This window comes from Triticum aestivum, chromosome 6B (genome assembly GCF_018294505.1).
Source record: "Triticum aestivum cultivar Chinese Spring chromosome 6B, IWGSC CS RefSeq v2.1, whole genome shotgun sequence".
Classification (NCBI taxonomy): Eukaryota; Viridiplantae; Streptophyta; class Magnoliopsida; order Poales; family Poaceae; genus Triticum; species Triticum aestivum.
In genome coordinates this window covers 158144896-158162230 of record NC_057810.1, presented here as the reverse complement: position 1 = coordinate 158162230, position 17335 = coordinate 158144896, and the positions used below count along the sequence as shown (strand labels likewise).

Genomic DNA, 17335 nt, shown 5'->3' with positions numbered 1-17335 from the left:
ATGTTCCCGTGGTGCCTACACCGACTGGAGAGGAAATTAATGATGATCAAGGTACTTCGGATCAAGTTGCTACTGAACTTCGTAGGTCCACAAGGACACGTTCCATACGAGAGTGGTATGGAAACCCTGTCCTGGAAATCATGTTGTTAGACAACGGTGAACCTTCGAACTATGAAGAAGCGATGGCGGGCCCAGATTCCAACAAATGGCTTGAAGCCATGCAATCCGAGATAGAATCCATGTATGAAAACAAAGTATGGACTTTGACAGACTTGCTCGATGATCAGCGAGCGATAGAAACAAATGGATCTTTAAGAAGAAGACGGACGCGGATGGTAATGTTACCATCTATAAAGCTCGACTTGTCGCTAAGGGTTATCGGCAAGTTCAAGTGGTTGACTACGATGAGACTTTCTCTCCCGTAGCGAAGCTGAAGTCCGTCCGAATCATGTTAGCAATTTCCGCATACTATGATTATGAGATATGGCAGATGGACGTCAAAACAGCATTCCTTAATGGCTATCTTAAGGAAGAACTGTATATGATGCAGCCGGAGGGTTTTGTCGATCCTAAGAATGCTAACAAGGTATGCAAGCTCCAGCGATCCATTTATGGGCTGGTGCAAGCATCTCGGAGTTGGAACATTCGCTTTGATGAGATGATCAAAGCGTTTGGGTTTATGCAGACTTATGGAGAAGCCTGCGTTTACAAGAAAGTGAGTGGGAGCTCTGTAGCATTTCTCATATTATATGTAGATGACATAATTTTGATGGGAAATAATATAGAACTTTTGGACAGCATTAAGGCCTACTTGAATAAGTGTTTTTCAATGAAGGACCTTGGAGAAGCTGCTTACATATTAGGCATCAAGATCTATAGGGATAGATCGAGACGCCTCATAGGTCTTTCACAAAGCACATACCTTGATAAGATATTGAAGAAGTTCAAAATGGATCAGTCCAAGAAAGGGTTCTTGCCTGTATTGCAAGGTGTGAGATTGAGCTCGGCTCAATGCCCGACCACGGCAAAAGATAAAGAAGAGATGAGTGTCATCCCCTATGCCTCAGCCATAGGATCTATTATGTATGTCATGCTGTGTACCAGAACTGATGTAAACCTTGCCGTACGTTTGGTAGGAAGGTACCAAAGTAATCCCGGCAAGGAACACTAGACAGCGGTCAAGAATATCCTTAAGTACCTGAAAAGGACAAAAGACATGTTTCTCGTCTATGGAGGTGACGAAGAGCTCATCGTAAAGGGTTACGTTGACGCTAGCTTCGACACAGATCTGGATGACTCTAAGTCACAAACCGGATACGTGTATATGTTGAATCGTGGAGCAGTAAGCTGGTGCAGTTGCAAGCAGAGCGTCGTGGCGGGATCTACATGTGAAGCGGAGTACATGGCAGCCTCGGAGGCAGCGCATGAAGCAATATGGATGAAGGAGTTCATCACCGACCTAGGAGTCATACCCAATGCGTTGGGGCCAATCACTCTCTTTTGTGACAACACTGGAGCTATTGCCCTTGCCAAGGAGCCCAGGTTTCACAAGAAGACCAGGCACATCAAGCGTCGTTTCAACTCCATCCGTGAAAATGTTCAAGATGAAGACATAGATATTTGCGAAGTGCACACGGATCTGAATGTCGCAGATCCGTTGACTAAACCTCTTCCGCGAGCAAAACATGATCAACACCAGAACTCTATGGGTGTTCGATTCATCACAACGTAACTAGATTATTGACTCTAGTGCAAGTGGAAGACTGTTGGAAATATGCCCCAGAGGCAATAATAAAAGGATTATTATTATATTTCCTTGTTCATGATAATTGTCTTTTATTCATGCTATAATTGCATTATCCGGAAATCGTAATGCACGTGTGAATACATAGACCACAATATGTCCCTAGTAAGCCTCTAGTTGACTAGCTCGTTGATCAACAGATAGTCATGGTTTCCTGACTATGGACATTGGATGTCATTGATAACGGGATCACATCATTAGGAGAATGATGTGATGGACAAGACCCAATCCTAAGCATAGCACAAGATCGTGTAGTTCGTTTTGCTAGAGCTTTTCCAATGTCAAGTATCTTTTCCTTAGACCATGAGATCGTGTAACTCCCGGATACCGTATGAGTGCTTTGGGTGTACCAAACTTCACAACGTAACTGGGTGGCTATAAAGGTGCACTACAGGTATCTCCGAAAGTGTCTGTTGGGTTGACACGGATCGAGACTGGGATTTGTCACTCCGTATGACGGAGAGGTATCTCTGGGCCCACTCGGTAATGCATCATCATAATGAGCTCAAAGTGACCAAGTGTCTGGTCACGGGACCATGCATTGCGGTACGAGTAAAGTGACTTGCCGGTAACGAGATTGAACGAGGTATTGGGATACCGATGACCGAATCTCGGGCAAGTAACGTACCGATTGACAAAGGGAATTGTATACGGGGTTGCTTGAATCCTCGACATCGTGGTTCATCCAATGAGATCATCGAGGAGCATGTGGGAGCCAACATGGGTATCCAGATCCCGCTGTTGGTTATTGACCGGAGAGCAGTCTCGGTCATGTCTTCGTGTCTCCCAAACCCGTAGGGTCTACACACTTAAGGTTCGGTGACGCTAGGGTTGTAAAGATATTAGTACGCAGCAAACCGAAAGTTGTTCGGAGTCCCAGATTAGATCCTGGACGTCACGAGGAGTTCCGGAATGGTTCGGAGGTAAAGAATTATATATGGGAAGTCGAGTTTCGGCCATCGGGAAAGTTTCGGGGGTTACCGGTATTGTACCGGGACCACCGGAAGGGTCCCGGGGGTCCACCGGGTGGGGCCACCCATCCCGGAGGGCCCCATGGGCTGAAGTGGGAGGGGAACCAGCCGCTGGTGGGCTGGTGCGCCCCCCCTGGGCCCCCCCTCTGCGCCTAGGGTTGGGAACCCTAGGGGAGGGGGCGCCTCCACTTGCCTTGGGGGGCACTCCACCCCCCTTGGCCGCCACCCCCCTGGGAGATCCCATCTCCAGGGCCGCCCCCCCCCCCCCGGGGTCCCTATATAAAGAGGGGGGTGGGAGGGCAGCCGCACCCTGACATCTGGCGCCTCCCTCCCCCCTTGCTACACCTCCTCCTCCCGTAGTCGCTTGGCGAAGCCCTGCCGGAACCCTGCTGCATCCACCACCACGCCGTCGTGCTGCTGGATCTTAATCAACCTCTCCTTCCCCCTTGCTGGATCAAGAAGGAGGAGACGTCACGCTGACCGTACATGTGTTGAACGCAGAGGTGCCTTTCCGTTCGGCGCTAGGATCTCCGGTGATTTGGATCACGACGAGTACGACTCCCTCAACCCCTTTCTCTTTAACGCTTCCTCTCGCGATCTACAAGGGTATGTAGATGCACTCCCCTCTCTCATTGCTAGATGAACTCATAGATTGATCTTGGTGAACGTAGGAATTTTTTTATTTTATGCAACGTACCCCAACAAAAGGGAATAACGTATGTTGTCATAACGGTTCGGTCGATAAAGATTTTCATAAAATATGTGGGAGCCAATATGAGCACCCATGTTCCACTATTGGTTATTGACCGGAGAAGTGTCTCGGTCATGTCTACATAGTTCTTGAACCTGTAGGGTCCGCACGCTTAACGTTCGATGACGATTTAGTATTATATGAGTTATGTGATTTGGTGACCGAATGTTGTTCGAAGTCCCAGATGAGATCACGGACATGACGAGGAGTCTCGAAATGGTCGAGAGGTAAAGATTGATATATAGTACGATAGTATTCGGACACCGGAAGTGTTCCGGAATGTATCGTATATTTATCGGAGTACCAGGGGGGTTACCGAAACCTCCGGGGGGATATATGGGCTGTATGGGCCATAAGAGGGGAGCACACCAGCCCACAAGGGGTGGCGTGCCCCCCTATGGCAGGTGGCCGAATAGGAGAAGGAGAAGAGGGGGTTCGCCCCCCCCCCTCCTTCTCTTCTTCCCCCTTCCTTTCTTCTCCGGTGGAAAAAGGAAAGGGGGGGGGCACCACTTGGGGAAACTCCAAGTAGGATTCGGATCCTGCTTGGGGTGCCCCTGGCTTCCTCTCCTCCCCTCCCACCTATATATATGTGGGGAGGGTGGCGCCTAGAACACATAACATCAATTGTTAGCCGTGTGCGGTGTCTCCTCCAAAGTTTACACCCTCGGTCATATTCTCGCGGTGCTTTGGCGAAGCCCTGCGCGGATCACTTCACCATCATCGTCACCACTCCTTCATGCTGATAGAACTCGTCTACTACCTCGACACCTTGCTGGATCAAGAAGGCGAGGGACATCACCGAGCTGAATGTGTGCAGAACCCAGAGGTGTCGTACGTTCGGTACTTGATCGATCGGAGCTAGAAGAAGTTTGAGTACATCAACCGTGTTGTCAAACGCTTCCGCTTACGGTCTACGAGGGTACGTAGACACACTCTCTCCCCCTTGTTGATATGCATCTCCTAGATAGATCTTGCGTGAGTGTAGGAAATTTTTCTGAAATTGCGCTACGTTCCCCATCAGTTCGCCACCAAGCACGACGTGCGCTGCCCGTCGAGATTCGAGGGTGCAGCCCGCGCTCCACCGTCACCGGTGGTGGTGAAGGAGGAGGACCAGGAGGTGCAGCAGCCATTTGGGGAGTTGGAGCGCGAGGAGATGGCTAGGTGGCCTGGCCATGCGCAGGCACTGGCCGAATCTGCTACCGACGTAGATGACAACATGCCCCCATCATCGCCGCCACCAGCACCGCCCACGCCGGAGCCTGCGGTGGAGGAGGAGCGCTTCATTTCATCGACGAGCACCGTGCCCATCTACGTGTCATGCACACACACCCGTTTGGCTGGGTACGGCCAAGAAGGAGGAGCGGCACCTCTACGAGGCTGAGACGCACGCGTTGGCGGCCGACTGCAAGATGGAGGCCGAGCGGCAAGCAACGTAGCAGGAGGTGCAGCAGCCGGTCTAGCAGTTGGCAGCGCTGGCAGCCTTCCAGACGACTTTCTCGTGGATGGAGGTGTCGGTGTATGTCGGGACGTGGATTTTTAGAGCACTTGCACCCAGGCCCTGCTATCCTAACTCTCCAATACCGCTTTAAGATCCGTGCGACACAACTAAGTTTCTATATTAAATTTTCTTTTCTTTTGCTTCTCCCACATAGAACATATCTTGAAGTTCAAACCTATGCAGGATGGCAAAGCTTTCTAACTAGAATCTAGGATAAATCTTTTAGAATTTTTTGTCCGACATAAATACTAAAAATATATTTTTTAATCAAACAAAACGTATTTTGTATATTTATGTTTGACAAAAAAATCTGAACGATTTATCCTAGATTCTACTCAGAAAGCTTTGCCACGCTGCATAGGTTTGAACTTCAAGATACATTCTATGTGGGAGAAACAAAAAAGAGAAATGTATTTGCACGAATCTTAAAGCAGGAAATGGATGGCTAGATAGAGAGGGCCTGGATGCATGTGCTCTAATATATATTATCGGTGTATGTCGACCTGACTGAGGAGGAGGACGATGCCAACACCAATGCCTAGATCCTCGCCCTCTGCTGCCTGCTTTTATGTTTAATGTTTCTATTTAACATTTTAAGTTTTAATTGATGTAAACTGGACTTCTGCTGGCTATTTTTATTGTTTTCATTTAAAAAAAATGCCCATCCGTGAAATGTGTCGTTCCCGGTCGGGCTGACCCTATGGGCCGGCTAGTAAAAAACGAACAGTTTGTGTTCGTCTAGCCGATCCAAATGAACAAAACGGATAAAATCCACGTATGTTTGAGTCGTCGCTTTGGAGTTAGCCTTATCGCCTTGAGGATAGTAGCTAACCCAAGTTACCTGATGCCCATGTGTCTGCGCCCCAGAAACAGCAGGCAAAGAAGGAGGATGGAGTGTGAGGATGTCATCGTTGACGATGAAAATACGATATTAGCGAGCTCTAGAGGAGTGCCGCCGGGATCTATGAAAATATTAGTCTGAAACTCACGTGAACTGCAGGAAGACGATTTGTGGCACGTTGGTGTGGCAGCGCGCAGATTTCTGGCCGTTCGATTGCTTAGCAATTCAGAAATTGGTTTGGTCTTTGCATGTGTTTTAGTACCTAATTATCTTATATGGGTCCATGTGAGCAGATTTTGGCAGCTTCGCCCATCCCACATCTCATGATTTTTTATTTTGACTTTCGAATTTGAATCAATTATATCTTTTGAACCAAACATCAAAATTATATTTGGTTTTCATATTCATATTTCTTGTGACGAGGGCTTTTAAATAAGATCCATTTTAAATACGTTTTGACGAGTTTTAAAAACTTTGTTAAGTTTTAAGTGCTAAAACTTGGTGCAGGCGAATTAAAAAAAATGCAAGTTGCACAAACTAAAATTTAAAATTTGATGTGCCCTCATGCGGAATCCAAGGACTTTGCGGATCGCGACGCAAATTAGACAGCGGGGCAAGTTTTAACTACTAAAATTTGATAGGAATGATGATAATTTTAACAGGTTTCAAAAACTAAAACTTAAACCCTAAACTGTAAACCTTAAACCTAAGGCCCTAAGCTTAGAACACTAAAACCCTAAAAACATACGAAACTTGGTAAAACTTGATGAAACTTGGCAAAACTTAATGGTATGACTATCGAGTTTCAATATTTGAAAATGATTTTTTTAAATGGAAAGTGTTGTCGAAATGTATTCAAGATTAGTCTTGTTCGAAAGTTCTCGTCGCGACGAACAGGATATATGCAAAAGAAAGATAATTTATGACTTTTGGTTCAAAATACAGTAGATTAAAATTAAAAGATGAAATTAAACTAGCATGGCAGGTGGGGTGGATGGCGTATGAAACTCTCGCAAAAGCTGAAAAAAACATGCATGAATGGACCCCGGCCTACAGTAATCAAAAGCCTATGACTAATCAATTTTACTAATCTTAAAGCAATCGGACGATCATCCTCATGCGGAGGCTGGGGGTATCCTCCTTTTCGGAGAAAAAACATTGACATGGTGGATGGTAGCAGCTAGTCATGGAGATTTGCAGGATTATGTGGGAAGCCGAAATGGGAGGACAGACACTTGAGGTGGGACGCGCTGAGGCTGTTTAATTCTAGATTGCCGCTTCCTTGTCTGGTAGGGCAACCATAATGAGATACTCTACACAGATGATAAATAAGTTGGGCGTCCTAGGGATCAAATGCAATGTCAAGCGGCATGGTTTATTTGGTGGGAGCAGCGTCAACTGGCACAAGGAGAACATTCTCAAACTGTCCCTAGAGCTGCTATGTCTATTGGAGCTGCTACGTCAACTGGCACAAGGAGAACATTCTCAAGCGGCATGGTTTTGAACTAAAGGATGGGAGGAGCCGAAAGAAATCCCCGGATCGACCTTGTCATCGGTGGGTTTGCCCGATCCTCATAGCTTCTCCAACAGGTGTTGAACAAGTTGGTGATGTAAAAACCGATATAGGATAGGAGATAGAAGTTTTTACATCACCACGGTGGTTGTTGCTCCAACAGGTGATGTAAAGGGTGCCCTAAACGACCTTTTTTCCATCATGGTTGCGTTTTTTGCATGGTTTGTTGGAGCAATGTTTTTGGCACAAAGTGGCCTAAACGGCCTTTTTCATATGGTCCTGCGTTTTTACAACAATCGTAGCCGTGTTGCAAATATGCAGCAGCGGGAGGCAAAATTAACTTAGGCCTGCCCAAAAACATTTGCAACACTGTTCACATATACAAAGTGGCCTAAACGGACATCATCTGTTGGAGATGCTCTGAAGGAATGTGTATATTCAATGTTGATGTTGCTTTGAAATACGGAGACCGAGGAGGGCGCTACCGGAGTGATTATGAGACATAACTGGTAGCTTTGCCGCTGCAAGGACCTTCAGCATTGAAAATGCTCTGGACGTGCTTACCGCTGAAGCATATGCAGTTATAGATGAGTTATTCTTGGCTCAAGAGATGGGAGCCATATGATCATACTGCAATCTGATTGCGAGAGTGTTATCCAAACTTTATGTGATGGTGGTGTATCAGCAACAGCAAGCTCTACCTGATATTTTTCATGACTGCCATGTACTACTTCTTCTGTTCCCTTTTATAAGATGTTTTACACATTTCAGACACGCCCAAAACAGTTCAAAGTGGACTGGCTAAAATGTCTTATAAAAAAGAATGGAGGGAGTAACAACTAGTGGATTTGACAAAGCTAGATTTGAACACTGCCCAAGGGAAGCCAATTCGGTGGCACTGAGGTAGCTAGGTCTGTTTCTCTACTTCCTGAAGCTTGTACTTGGGTCGATGAGCCCCCTAGTTTCCTCTTTGCCCTTTCTTCTGAACGATGTAACTGTCGTTGTTAATCACTAAAATGGCCGAGTAGCTTTCCGTCAAAAAATTGTGGATAAGAAATGCACAATTAGGTGCGACCGAGTCTTCTATTATGAAACATTTTCGTTGTTTATGTGATCCCTTGTTATTTACAGTAATCTTTGTCAGAAATATGTCCTTACAGCAAATCTCTCTCCGAGTCTGTTTACATAATTCCCAGTCCGGATCAAAGTCCTCGGCCCTGGATGACAGGAAAGTAGCATGTGATTGATCCAGGTCATGAAAGTGTGAGTTCTTCTGTACTAGCAGATGTGAGCTACAAAATTGTATGTTAAATGTACAGGTTTGTTGATTTAAACATTTCCGGAGAAAGAACTACAACAATCTGAATTTTTTGCTGGGCTAGTGCAGTATCTACATCGAAGTTGGAACAGCTGCAGGTTCCGGTGCGACAGCTGACACGCCCTACTCCTGGTCCTCATATTGCTATGCTGAAAATGATCCTGCCTTCGCACTCCCTTCGGTAAGATCTCAGACAAGCCATCAACCAAAATCAAATCCTGCATTCATAGTAGAAAAAAAAGTTAAAAGCCTAGGTGTAAGATATCCTAATTCCTTTGTTACAATTTTGGTGTTCCCATCGCCAAATTGAAAAACCGAAACATTGTTCATAAGCCAATGGAGACACCAAAGGGCGACCGACTGGTCAATTATTTTACCTTGTCACTGGCTGTACACTGATGGGGAGTTCAGATGGCACACTTAGTGCATGCAGACGGACTAGCTCAGGCAGCACAACAGATTCCAGATCGGGGCGGTCTCTATGCCGCAGCTCGCAGCATTTCAGTGCAAGCTCGGCAAACCTCTTCGCCTCCTCCACCGGCCAGCCATTCACTCTGCTATCCAAGAGCTCCTCAAAGGTCCCTTCTTCCAGTGCGTCAGATACAGCGTAGGCGAGCCCCATGGCATCCTTTGCGGTGATCATCTGAAGATAGATAATGCCGAGCGCATACACATCAGATTTTGTGCTGACCAGTCCCGTCTTCTGGTACTCAGGATCAATGTAGCAAAAGGTCCCCGCTGCGTCGGTCATCCGGTACTGCGTCTTTGTGTCATCCATCGATCGGGGGATGATGCGGGCGAGACCAACATCGGCGATCTTGCAGATGAAATCTTCACCAAGGAGGATGTTCCCAGGCTTGAGGTCTCGGTGAACAAAGGCTTCAGGCTTCATTTTGTGTAGGTAGAGCAGGCCAGTGGCTAACTCCATTGCAATCTTGAAACGGAGCTGCCATGGCAGTGGCGGAGTGTTTGAACGACAATAGAGCCGGTCCTCGAGGCTACCATTCGGCATGTACTCGTATATTAGGCAACCATACTCGGGACAAGCACCCACTAGTTGTACCATGTTGGGATGCCGAAGGTTGTTCAGCAGATCAATCTGATGATAACAAAACTTATCAATTACATTACTGAAAAAGTGAAATCCTTTCATTTTCTAATGTTTAAAAAAAACACCGCATTATCATACAACTAAATGTTAGCTCCTCCGAATAATGTTGCCTTTGACTTCAGTATCTGGCTATTTGTAGTGAGAAAATTGACTAAGTTGACGTGTGGAAACTGTGGATGCTACGTTTTTTTTTGTTAAACATTGTAAGGGGCTAGTTCGGAAGAATGATATTTCCCGGTAAAATTTTGGTATTGAACTTTGCCTGGAAATAATTATCTTCCAAACCAGCCCTAATGCCAATACATATCCTGACAACATTTCTCTTTTAGTTTGGAAAAGAGAAATTGTAGTGCCAAAAGACAGTTTTGTCAAGCAAAATCAGCTATGAACATACCTCCTGTTGAAACTGTTTCAGGCCTTGAGTTACATTGGAGTGGAGAATCTTGATGGCAACAGGGGCATTATTAAGTGTAGCTTTATAGACTGGTCCATAACCTCCTTCCCCAACCTTCAGGTCTTCTGAGAAATTATTGGTCGCCTTCGCGATTTCCTTTGGATTATACAATGTGCACTCTAATCTAGTAGGGAGACACTCTAGTATTCTTTTAGTCTCAATTGGCCTTGGCAAGGGTTTGCTGTTCAGTTCAAGTTTATGTTTCTCCTCTGGAGCAGATCCATATATATCATTTCGAGGTGAGAAAAATTTTGGAGGCAAGCGTCGCAACATTGGGTTAACTTGTTTCTGGGCACTGTGATCCATAAATTCCTCTGTGATTCTTTCTCTATGCTGAGGGTCGGAAGATAAAGTTTCAAGTGTCAAGAGCTTTTGCTTTGGGCCACGAACCGCTGAATTCGGTTTGGCACCTTGTCTGCCAAGTAAAGGACCATCTTCTCGTTCATAAACCGCATGCAAGTTTTCTGTCCCATCTTCGGTCCCAAGAGGTAACTGCGATCCCAAAAGAATGCTTCCTTCATATCTAGTGCAAGATCAGAACCAAAGACACAAAATGGTAAACAATAACCAGTACCTCTTTGTAGTTCCGAAGCATATTGCCATTCCTTTTCTGAAATTGCCTCTGATCAGCTTTCACATCATCCTACAAATGACATGGTGTTGGTAAGACTTGTATATAACCGATCCTAGTAGTTCCGTATGCCATAAAGAATTAGGATACAAAGCTTCTGGTAGAAATGCTCGAATCATACTGCTTGATAGTTCGAAGCTGATGAAGCACATTCTCCAGTTGGGGTTAAAGAGTCATAGGCATTATATTCAAGACTAAGTGCATTATCATCAATGCCCAAGTATTCTTCATGTGGAGCCTGGAATGGATGCTCATTGTCCTTATTTAGCAAAAACAAGGTTTCTCTACGATTCTCAGGATATTCTGGAGACAAATGATTGCCTTGTTTATTCACAACTCTTATGAATTCAGTTGGACATGAAGATGTTTTTGAAAGATGTGAATCAGCACTTTTCTGTCGAACTAGTGTCTTGAGGTTGCCATGTTGTGCTGCTTCATCAAAATGGGTACCGATGTGCGCAGCAGCGTGTGTCGACATCAGCCTGACCCGAGATCAAATAGAATAAGAAATAACTATCCCCCTCAAAAAATATATATATACAAGACAAAATAGAAACGATAATCCACAATTTTCACAACATTGAAGAGAAAATTAAAATTCGAAATAGTTAGATTAACCGATATGACAAAAAATAAGATATCTGCTATGAACTTTAGCTGCATAGAAAATAGCTCGACTAATGGTTGTGAATGGTTGGGTTTATTATGATCTACTGGCTACGGTCATATTTTACATTGCTGCATTGTAGGGGGTAAGAGTCAAATTCGACATTCGAAAGGATAAAATTTTCCTTGCACATGATCCATCAACATTATTTGGAAATGATCAAACGTAAACACTCCAATATACAGAAGGGAATAAGCTAATTGGAGCCAATGACATCCTTAAATTATTTGCATTAATACTTGGCAAAGTATGTACAGTTACTTAGATCATGAGGCATGACTAGATTGCCAAAAATAATGGGGTTCAAGTTCTATTATATTTGAAATAACATATGTTGCAAATTATACATACCCTGGATTTCTCATAATATCCTATGCTGAAATATTCATCAATGTTTTGAATGTTAAATCCATTGTTCTTCGTTTTTGTTACTGGTACTTCAAATATCATGATATTCTCAGAGAGGAAAAAGACTGAGGGGAAATCCCATACTATACTTAGAAGGGAAAGGCACCAAAAGGAAATTCCATACTGTATTAAATATTAAATATCAAGTTAGCTTATAATACATTAAATATCAAGTTAGCTTATAATATATAAAACTTAACATACTTATTGGCTTGAATACATTCTGTTTTGGAATTATTTAAACCATGCTGTGCAAAAAAATACTACTCCCTCCGTCCCATAATATAAGAATGTTTTTTACACTACACTTGTGTCAAAAACGTTCTTATATTGTGGGACAGAGGGAGTAGTTCGCAAGTTTTAGATTTGCTCATGGTTTTTAGTATGGTATGGCCACCTAAAAGGGCTTGGCATATAATGGTATGGTTGTAGGAGTGTATTGTGTATTTTATACTTCATGAATGTAATTGGTGTTTCCATATAGTTAGATTTGTTTAAGTATATGGTCCAGCATTCTCCATCGCATGAGCTTTGGGGTGAACTGTCTCGTGCATAATTCTACATAGTATGAAAGCACAGAAAACTTGAGGTCAAGGCCCAGCTAGAGAAAATGAAAATAAATAAATAAATATCGCAGCCTACTTTCAGTCCACATTAGGCCCAGGAGAGCCAGAAATGACGGCAGTGTTACATTGTAAACCTTTCTCGTCAGCTTGAGCTTTTGGGTGAACCGATTAATGCACGTAATTCTACAAGATTTTCATTAAACCAAAACTAAGCTCAGCCACGAATGCCTGTACATGTAGTATTTACGCGAGACCCTTCCCTGTATATCCTCAACCGTTGTAACTTTGTGCATATTCTAGTACGTACATATTTTTCTACAAAATTTAATGCCATGATCTCCCTACAGTTTCCAGTAAACAAAGCTCAGCCAATCAACAGCTTAGAATGGACCATAATCTTTCTGGTAGGCAGGTAAGTAGAGCATTGTAGAAGACCTGTCTATCACCCTATGTGTGATAGTTAGGGATGTAGACTCACCTGTAAGAAGGTTCTTCGCCAGGGAACTTGGGTGTTGGTTCACCTGCAAATTACACGTGTGCTTCATGAGCAAACAAAGAATAACCTACTAGAGATAAATATTGTAATCCCTCCGTCCCAAAATAAGTGTCGCTGGTTTAGTACAAAGTTGTACTAAATCAGCGACACTCATTTTGGGACGGAGGGAGTAGTACATCTATAAGAATAAAAGTGTCAAGTGAAATACAAACTTTGTACAGCTAAAGGCCCATTGCCAGGTGCATCAGATTTCGTATCCTCTTTGCTTGTATCATTGTCGGTTGCATGAGTGGCTGGCCTAAAAGTAGACAACTTTCCTTTTGCAATCACGTACACTGAACAGAAGTTTGGTGCATTTTTTGTAACAGATGTAGCCACATCCATTTTCCAAATTGTTCTGCGATGATTAAGAAAATTATTGAGCTCATCAAAGTACGGCAAGATTTTCTCTAAAAAAGAGTATCATCAAATAAGAGAATGATACACAGAAGTTGTTGTAATGTACTCCCTCCGTTCCTATATACTATAAGTCTTTTTAGATATTCCACTGTGGACTACATACGGAGCAAAATGAGTGAATCTACACCCTAAAATATGTCTATATACATCCGTATGTAGTTTGTAGTGCAATCTCTAAAAAGACTTACATTTAGGAACGGGAAGTATATAAATCACCTTGTAAATGCACTCTTAGATGATGCTCCCAGCACAATCTTGTCAACATTATGTTGCACAACAAAGTCCACGATAGCTTTTGACACATCTGTTCCATCAAGAATGACATCCCTGCATTGCAACTGTGGATATTAAAGTAAGTCAGCCAAAAGGGAGTTAGTAACTTATGATGGCACCCAATTGCTAGATTTATCTGCACATCAAACAACTGTGGCACTAACTGGGATTCATGAGCAGCCACAAATGCAGAAAGAACATTTACTCGATATTTTGGTACTTGTGGTATCGGTTTTTTTTATATTGATATTTATCTAGTCGTTCTTATATTACTATTAAAGCTTAAAATAAGCTTTCATGCTCGTTCCTAGAGAAATTCCCAAACAAATCTGAAAATAAAGGTAGAATGTGCACCACTTAGTTTGGTGGGTCCAAATGCAAATAAGAGCATCTCCAGCCGTTGCCCCCCCCCCCCCCCCAGGAGGCATAAAAATCGCCGCCTGGGGGCGAGCCACCGGTATAATCGGCTCTGGGGGCGGTTGGGCACCCAGCCGTCGCCCCCAGGTTACCGATATCGGCCCATTTTTGGCCCAAATATGCCCGCTTTTCGGCCCACTTTCGGCGAAAAATGGCCCGATATCGGCGCGTATCGGCCCATATTCGCACGGCGTGAATTCAACATAAGTAATTTTTTTATCACATAGTTCATCACAGAAAATCAATAGAAATCAAATAGTTCAACAAATAGTTCAATACAAATTATATAGTTCAACAAATAAAAACTCATATTTCATCACACGTCGAGCTAGGCGTCGCCCTTGAGCCTCCATAGGTGCTCCACCAGATCTTGCTACAGTTGTTGATGCACCTGTGGGTCTCGGATCTACTGACACATATTGAGGTAGGCAGTCCAGGTTGCCAGTAGCTGGTGATCAACTTGGGAAAGAGGGCCCTGCCTATAGTATGGTTCAGTGTCAAACACTGGCTCTTCATGCTTGCTCTCAATGATCATGTTGTGCAAGATGACACAGCAAGTCATGATCTCCCACATTTGATCTTTCGACCAAGTCTGAACAGGATACTGGACAACAACAAATCGAGATTGGAGCACACCAAATGCTCGCTCGACATACTTCCTGCAAGCCTCCTGAACCTTGGCAAAGTGGGACTTCTTGCCTCCTGGCACAGCGTTTGAGATAGTCTTCACAAATGTAGACCATCTCGGATAGATGCCATCAGCTAGGTAGTACCCTTGTTGTAGTGCCGCCCATTGACCTCGAAGTTCACCGGAGGAGAATGACCTTAACAAGCTTGGCAAAGACAAGGGAGCACTGCAGCACGCAGATGTCATTGTGAGTTCCTGGCATACCAAAGGAGTGCCAAATCCAGAGGTCTTGTGTGGCCAGTGCCTCAAGTACCACACTACAACCGCCTTTGGCGCCTTTGTACATCCCCTGCCAAGCAAATGGGCAGTTCTTCCATTCCCAATGCATGCAGTCGATGCTTCCAAGCATCCCAAGAAATCCTCTTGCTGCATTCTGTGCTAGGATCCGAGCAGTGTCTTCCGCATTGGGTGTTCGCAAGTATTGCGGTCCAAACACTGCCACCACTGCCCTGTAGAACATGTAGAAACACTCAATGGTCGTGGACACGGCCATGCACCCATAGTCGTCGAGTGAATCACCGGGAGCTCCGTATACCAGCATCCTCATAGCTGTTGTGCACTTCTGGATTGAGGTGATCCAAATTTGCCGGTGCAATCCTTCTTGCACTTGAAGTAGCTGTCGAACTCCCGGATGGAATTCACAATCCTGAGGAAAAGCTTTCGGCTTATCCGATAACGGCGCCGAAATACTTTGTCACCTGCAGTGGAGTGTCGGCAAAGTAGTCAGAGTAGAGCATGCAGTATCGTTCCAGACGATGCCGGTTATTTGCTTTCAGCCGCCCCGGCGCCGAGCCACCTCGCCGCGGCTTTTCATTGCTCGCGAACAGGCCGGCGAGGGCGGCGAGGACCATGAGATGTTCCTCTTCCTAGACATCGACATCGGCTTCCTCCTCCAACAGTGCGGCGAGCGCCTCCTCGTTGTCCGAGTCCATCACCGAGCAGACAAATCGCCGAACCTGGCGGGCGTGGTGGGCGCACACCCGCTGGTATACCGCCCTGCGCGGCCGGAACGCCGGAAAAATCGCTCGGACAGTGGTGGATAGGCTGCCGCGGCGAAACCTTCTCTCTTTTCAGGCGGGGAATGGCCTATCTAGCGGTGGTGGGCGGTGGGCGGCGCCGGGGTCGGCAGGGTGGCGGCCGAGCGTGTGGGGGTGGGAGGCGAATCTGGTCGATTGGCTTGACTTTTCGCCTAACAGTGTGGCCCAGGCGTGTCTTCCCCTTGCGCCGGAGCCCCCGATCGCCCCCCAGTGCGCTGGGTTCGGCCTGCGATCGCCGGGCCCAAAAACGGGCCAAGCCGGCAGATTTCGGCGTCTTGGGGGCGCGAGTGGGGGGGTTTTCCGGCGCCGGCGCGTAAAAAGGCGCCTGGGGGGTGCTATTGGGGGCGCGGCTGGAGATGCTCTAAGTTTGATATGGTTACATTTTTGTATGGCAATTGTGCTGGAAATTCAGCTCGTTTAGCAAAACGATAAAAATCATATCGATTTTTTGAAACACAGGGGCACAATAATTTGCTGAACTCAATTTTGAATGTAACCAGACACAAAGTGATGATGAAATAAGAAACGCATACCCCTCTTCTGCTGCAGAAGCATTGGAAAGGCAGCATCAGCTCTTTGGTGTGAAGATCCAGCTGGGCCAGAAAACAAGCCGCGACATCCTCCTGCACGTGCGCCGTGGAGAACTGCTTCCCGCCTGCACACGCGTAGATCGCATATTTGAGAATCTGCTAATTCCGTACAACCAAAATCGATCCCATCGTTCGCACGGCCGGCCAGATGAAGCCCCAAATGGAGAGCGTACCGGCGGGGTTGAGGGCGGTATTCTTGCGGCGGACGTGGACCAGGAAGAAGGGCTGGGAGCGGGAGAGGACGTGGTCGGCGGCCCACTTGAGCGCGTGCTGGCTGCTCTTGTCGCCGTCGACGGCGACGGCCGCGTTCCCCTCCGCCTCGCCCCCTCCGCTGCGCCCCTTGGGCCCCGAGCGCCTCATAGCGGCCGTGAGGGCGACCGCCTTCTTGCCCGCGGCGTCGTGCCGCTTGGCCTGCGTCAAGATCGGAGTGGTGTGCAACATCGTGTGGCGGAGGCGGGGGAGGGGGAGACCGGGGGAGGGAACGCATCGGCGGCGGCGAGGAGGATGGGATGGAGGATGGCGCGGCGGGGTGGTGGTGGGGATCAAAGCGCGGGAATGGAGGAGAGGAGACGCCGCGAGCTTGGCGGGGAACGTCTCCCCTCGTCGGTCGGGTCGCTCCACGCCGCACGGGGTTGGGTCTCGACTCAAGTCTGGCCAGGCATGGCATGTTTTTCTTGAAAAAAGAAAGACATGTAAGTTTATTCAAACTTGTCAAAACTAAAGGTACAATGATTTCGATCATAAATCCCAAAAATTATAAAATAACTCCTAAAACTAAGAATTACTGTGAAATTTTTCAAAATCATCTTCCCTATGGTATCAATTTTTGCAACACGAAATGT

General features: G+C 45.8%; 1 protein-coding gene across 1 annotated transcript; it reads right to left on the bottom strand.

Moving 5' to 3' along the window:
- Positions 1 to 8499: 8499 nt before the first annotated feature.
- Positions 8500 to 17090, bottom strand: LOC123136325 (U-box domain-containing protein 52). The gene is made up of 10 exons (XM_044555686.1): positions 16667 to 17090; positions 16437 to 16558; positions 13705 to 13826; positions 13242 to 13426; positions 13012 to 13054; positions 11014 to 11374; positions 10836 to 10904; positions 10202 to 10753; positions 9074 to 9795; positions 8500 to 8914 (listed from the first exon to the last, which is right to left on the bottom strand). The coding sequence occupies exons 1-10, from the start codon at positions 16932 to 16934 to the stop codon at positions 8908 to 8910; spliced, it is 2451 nt and encodes an 816-aa protein (XP_044411621.1). The 5' UTR covers positions 16935 to 17090; the 3' UTR covers positions 8500 to 8907.
- Between the last annotated feature and the right edge of the window lie 245 nt (positions 17091 to 17335).

Coding starts and splice junctions, on each gene's coding strand:
- LOC123136325 (XM_044555686.1), bottom strand. CDS start 16,934: ATGTTGCACACCACTCCGATCTTGACGCAGGCCAAGCGGCACGACGCC. Junction 13,427..13,704: donor TCTAAGAGTGCATTTACAAG/GTGATTTATATA, acceptor TAATCATCGCAG/AACAATTTGGAAAATGGATG. Junction 13,055..13,241: donor TGGGCCTTTAGCTGTACAAA/GTTTGTATTTCA, acceptor TGTAATTTGCAG/GTGAACCAACACCCAAGTTC.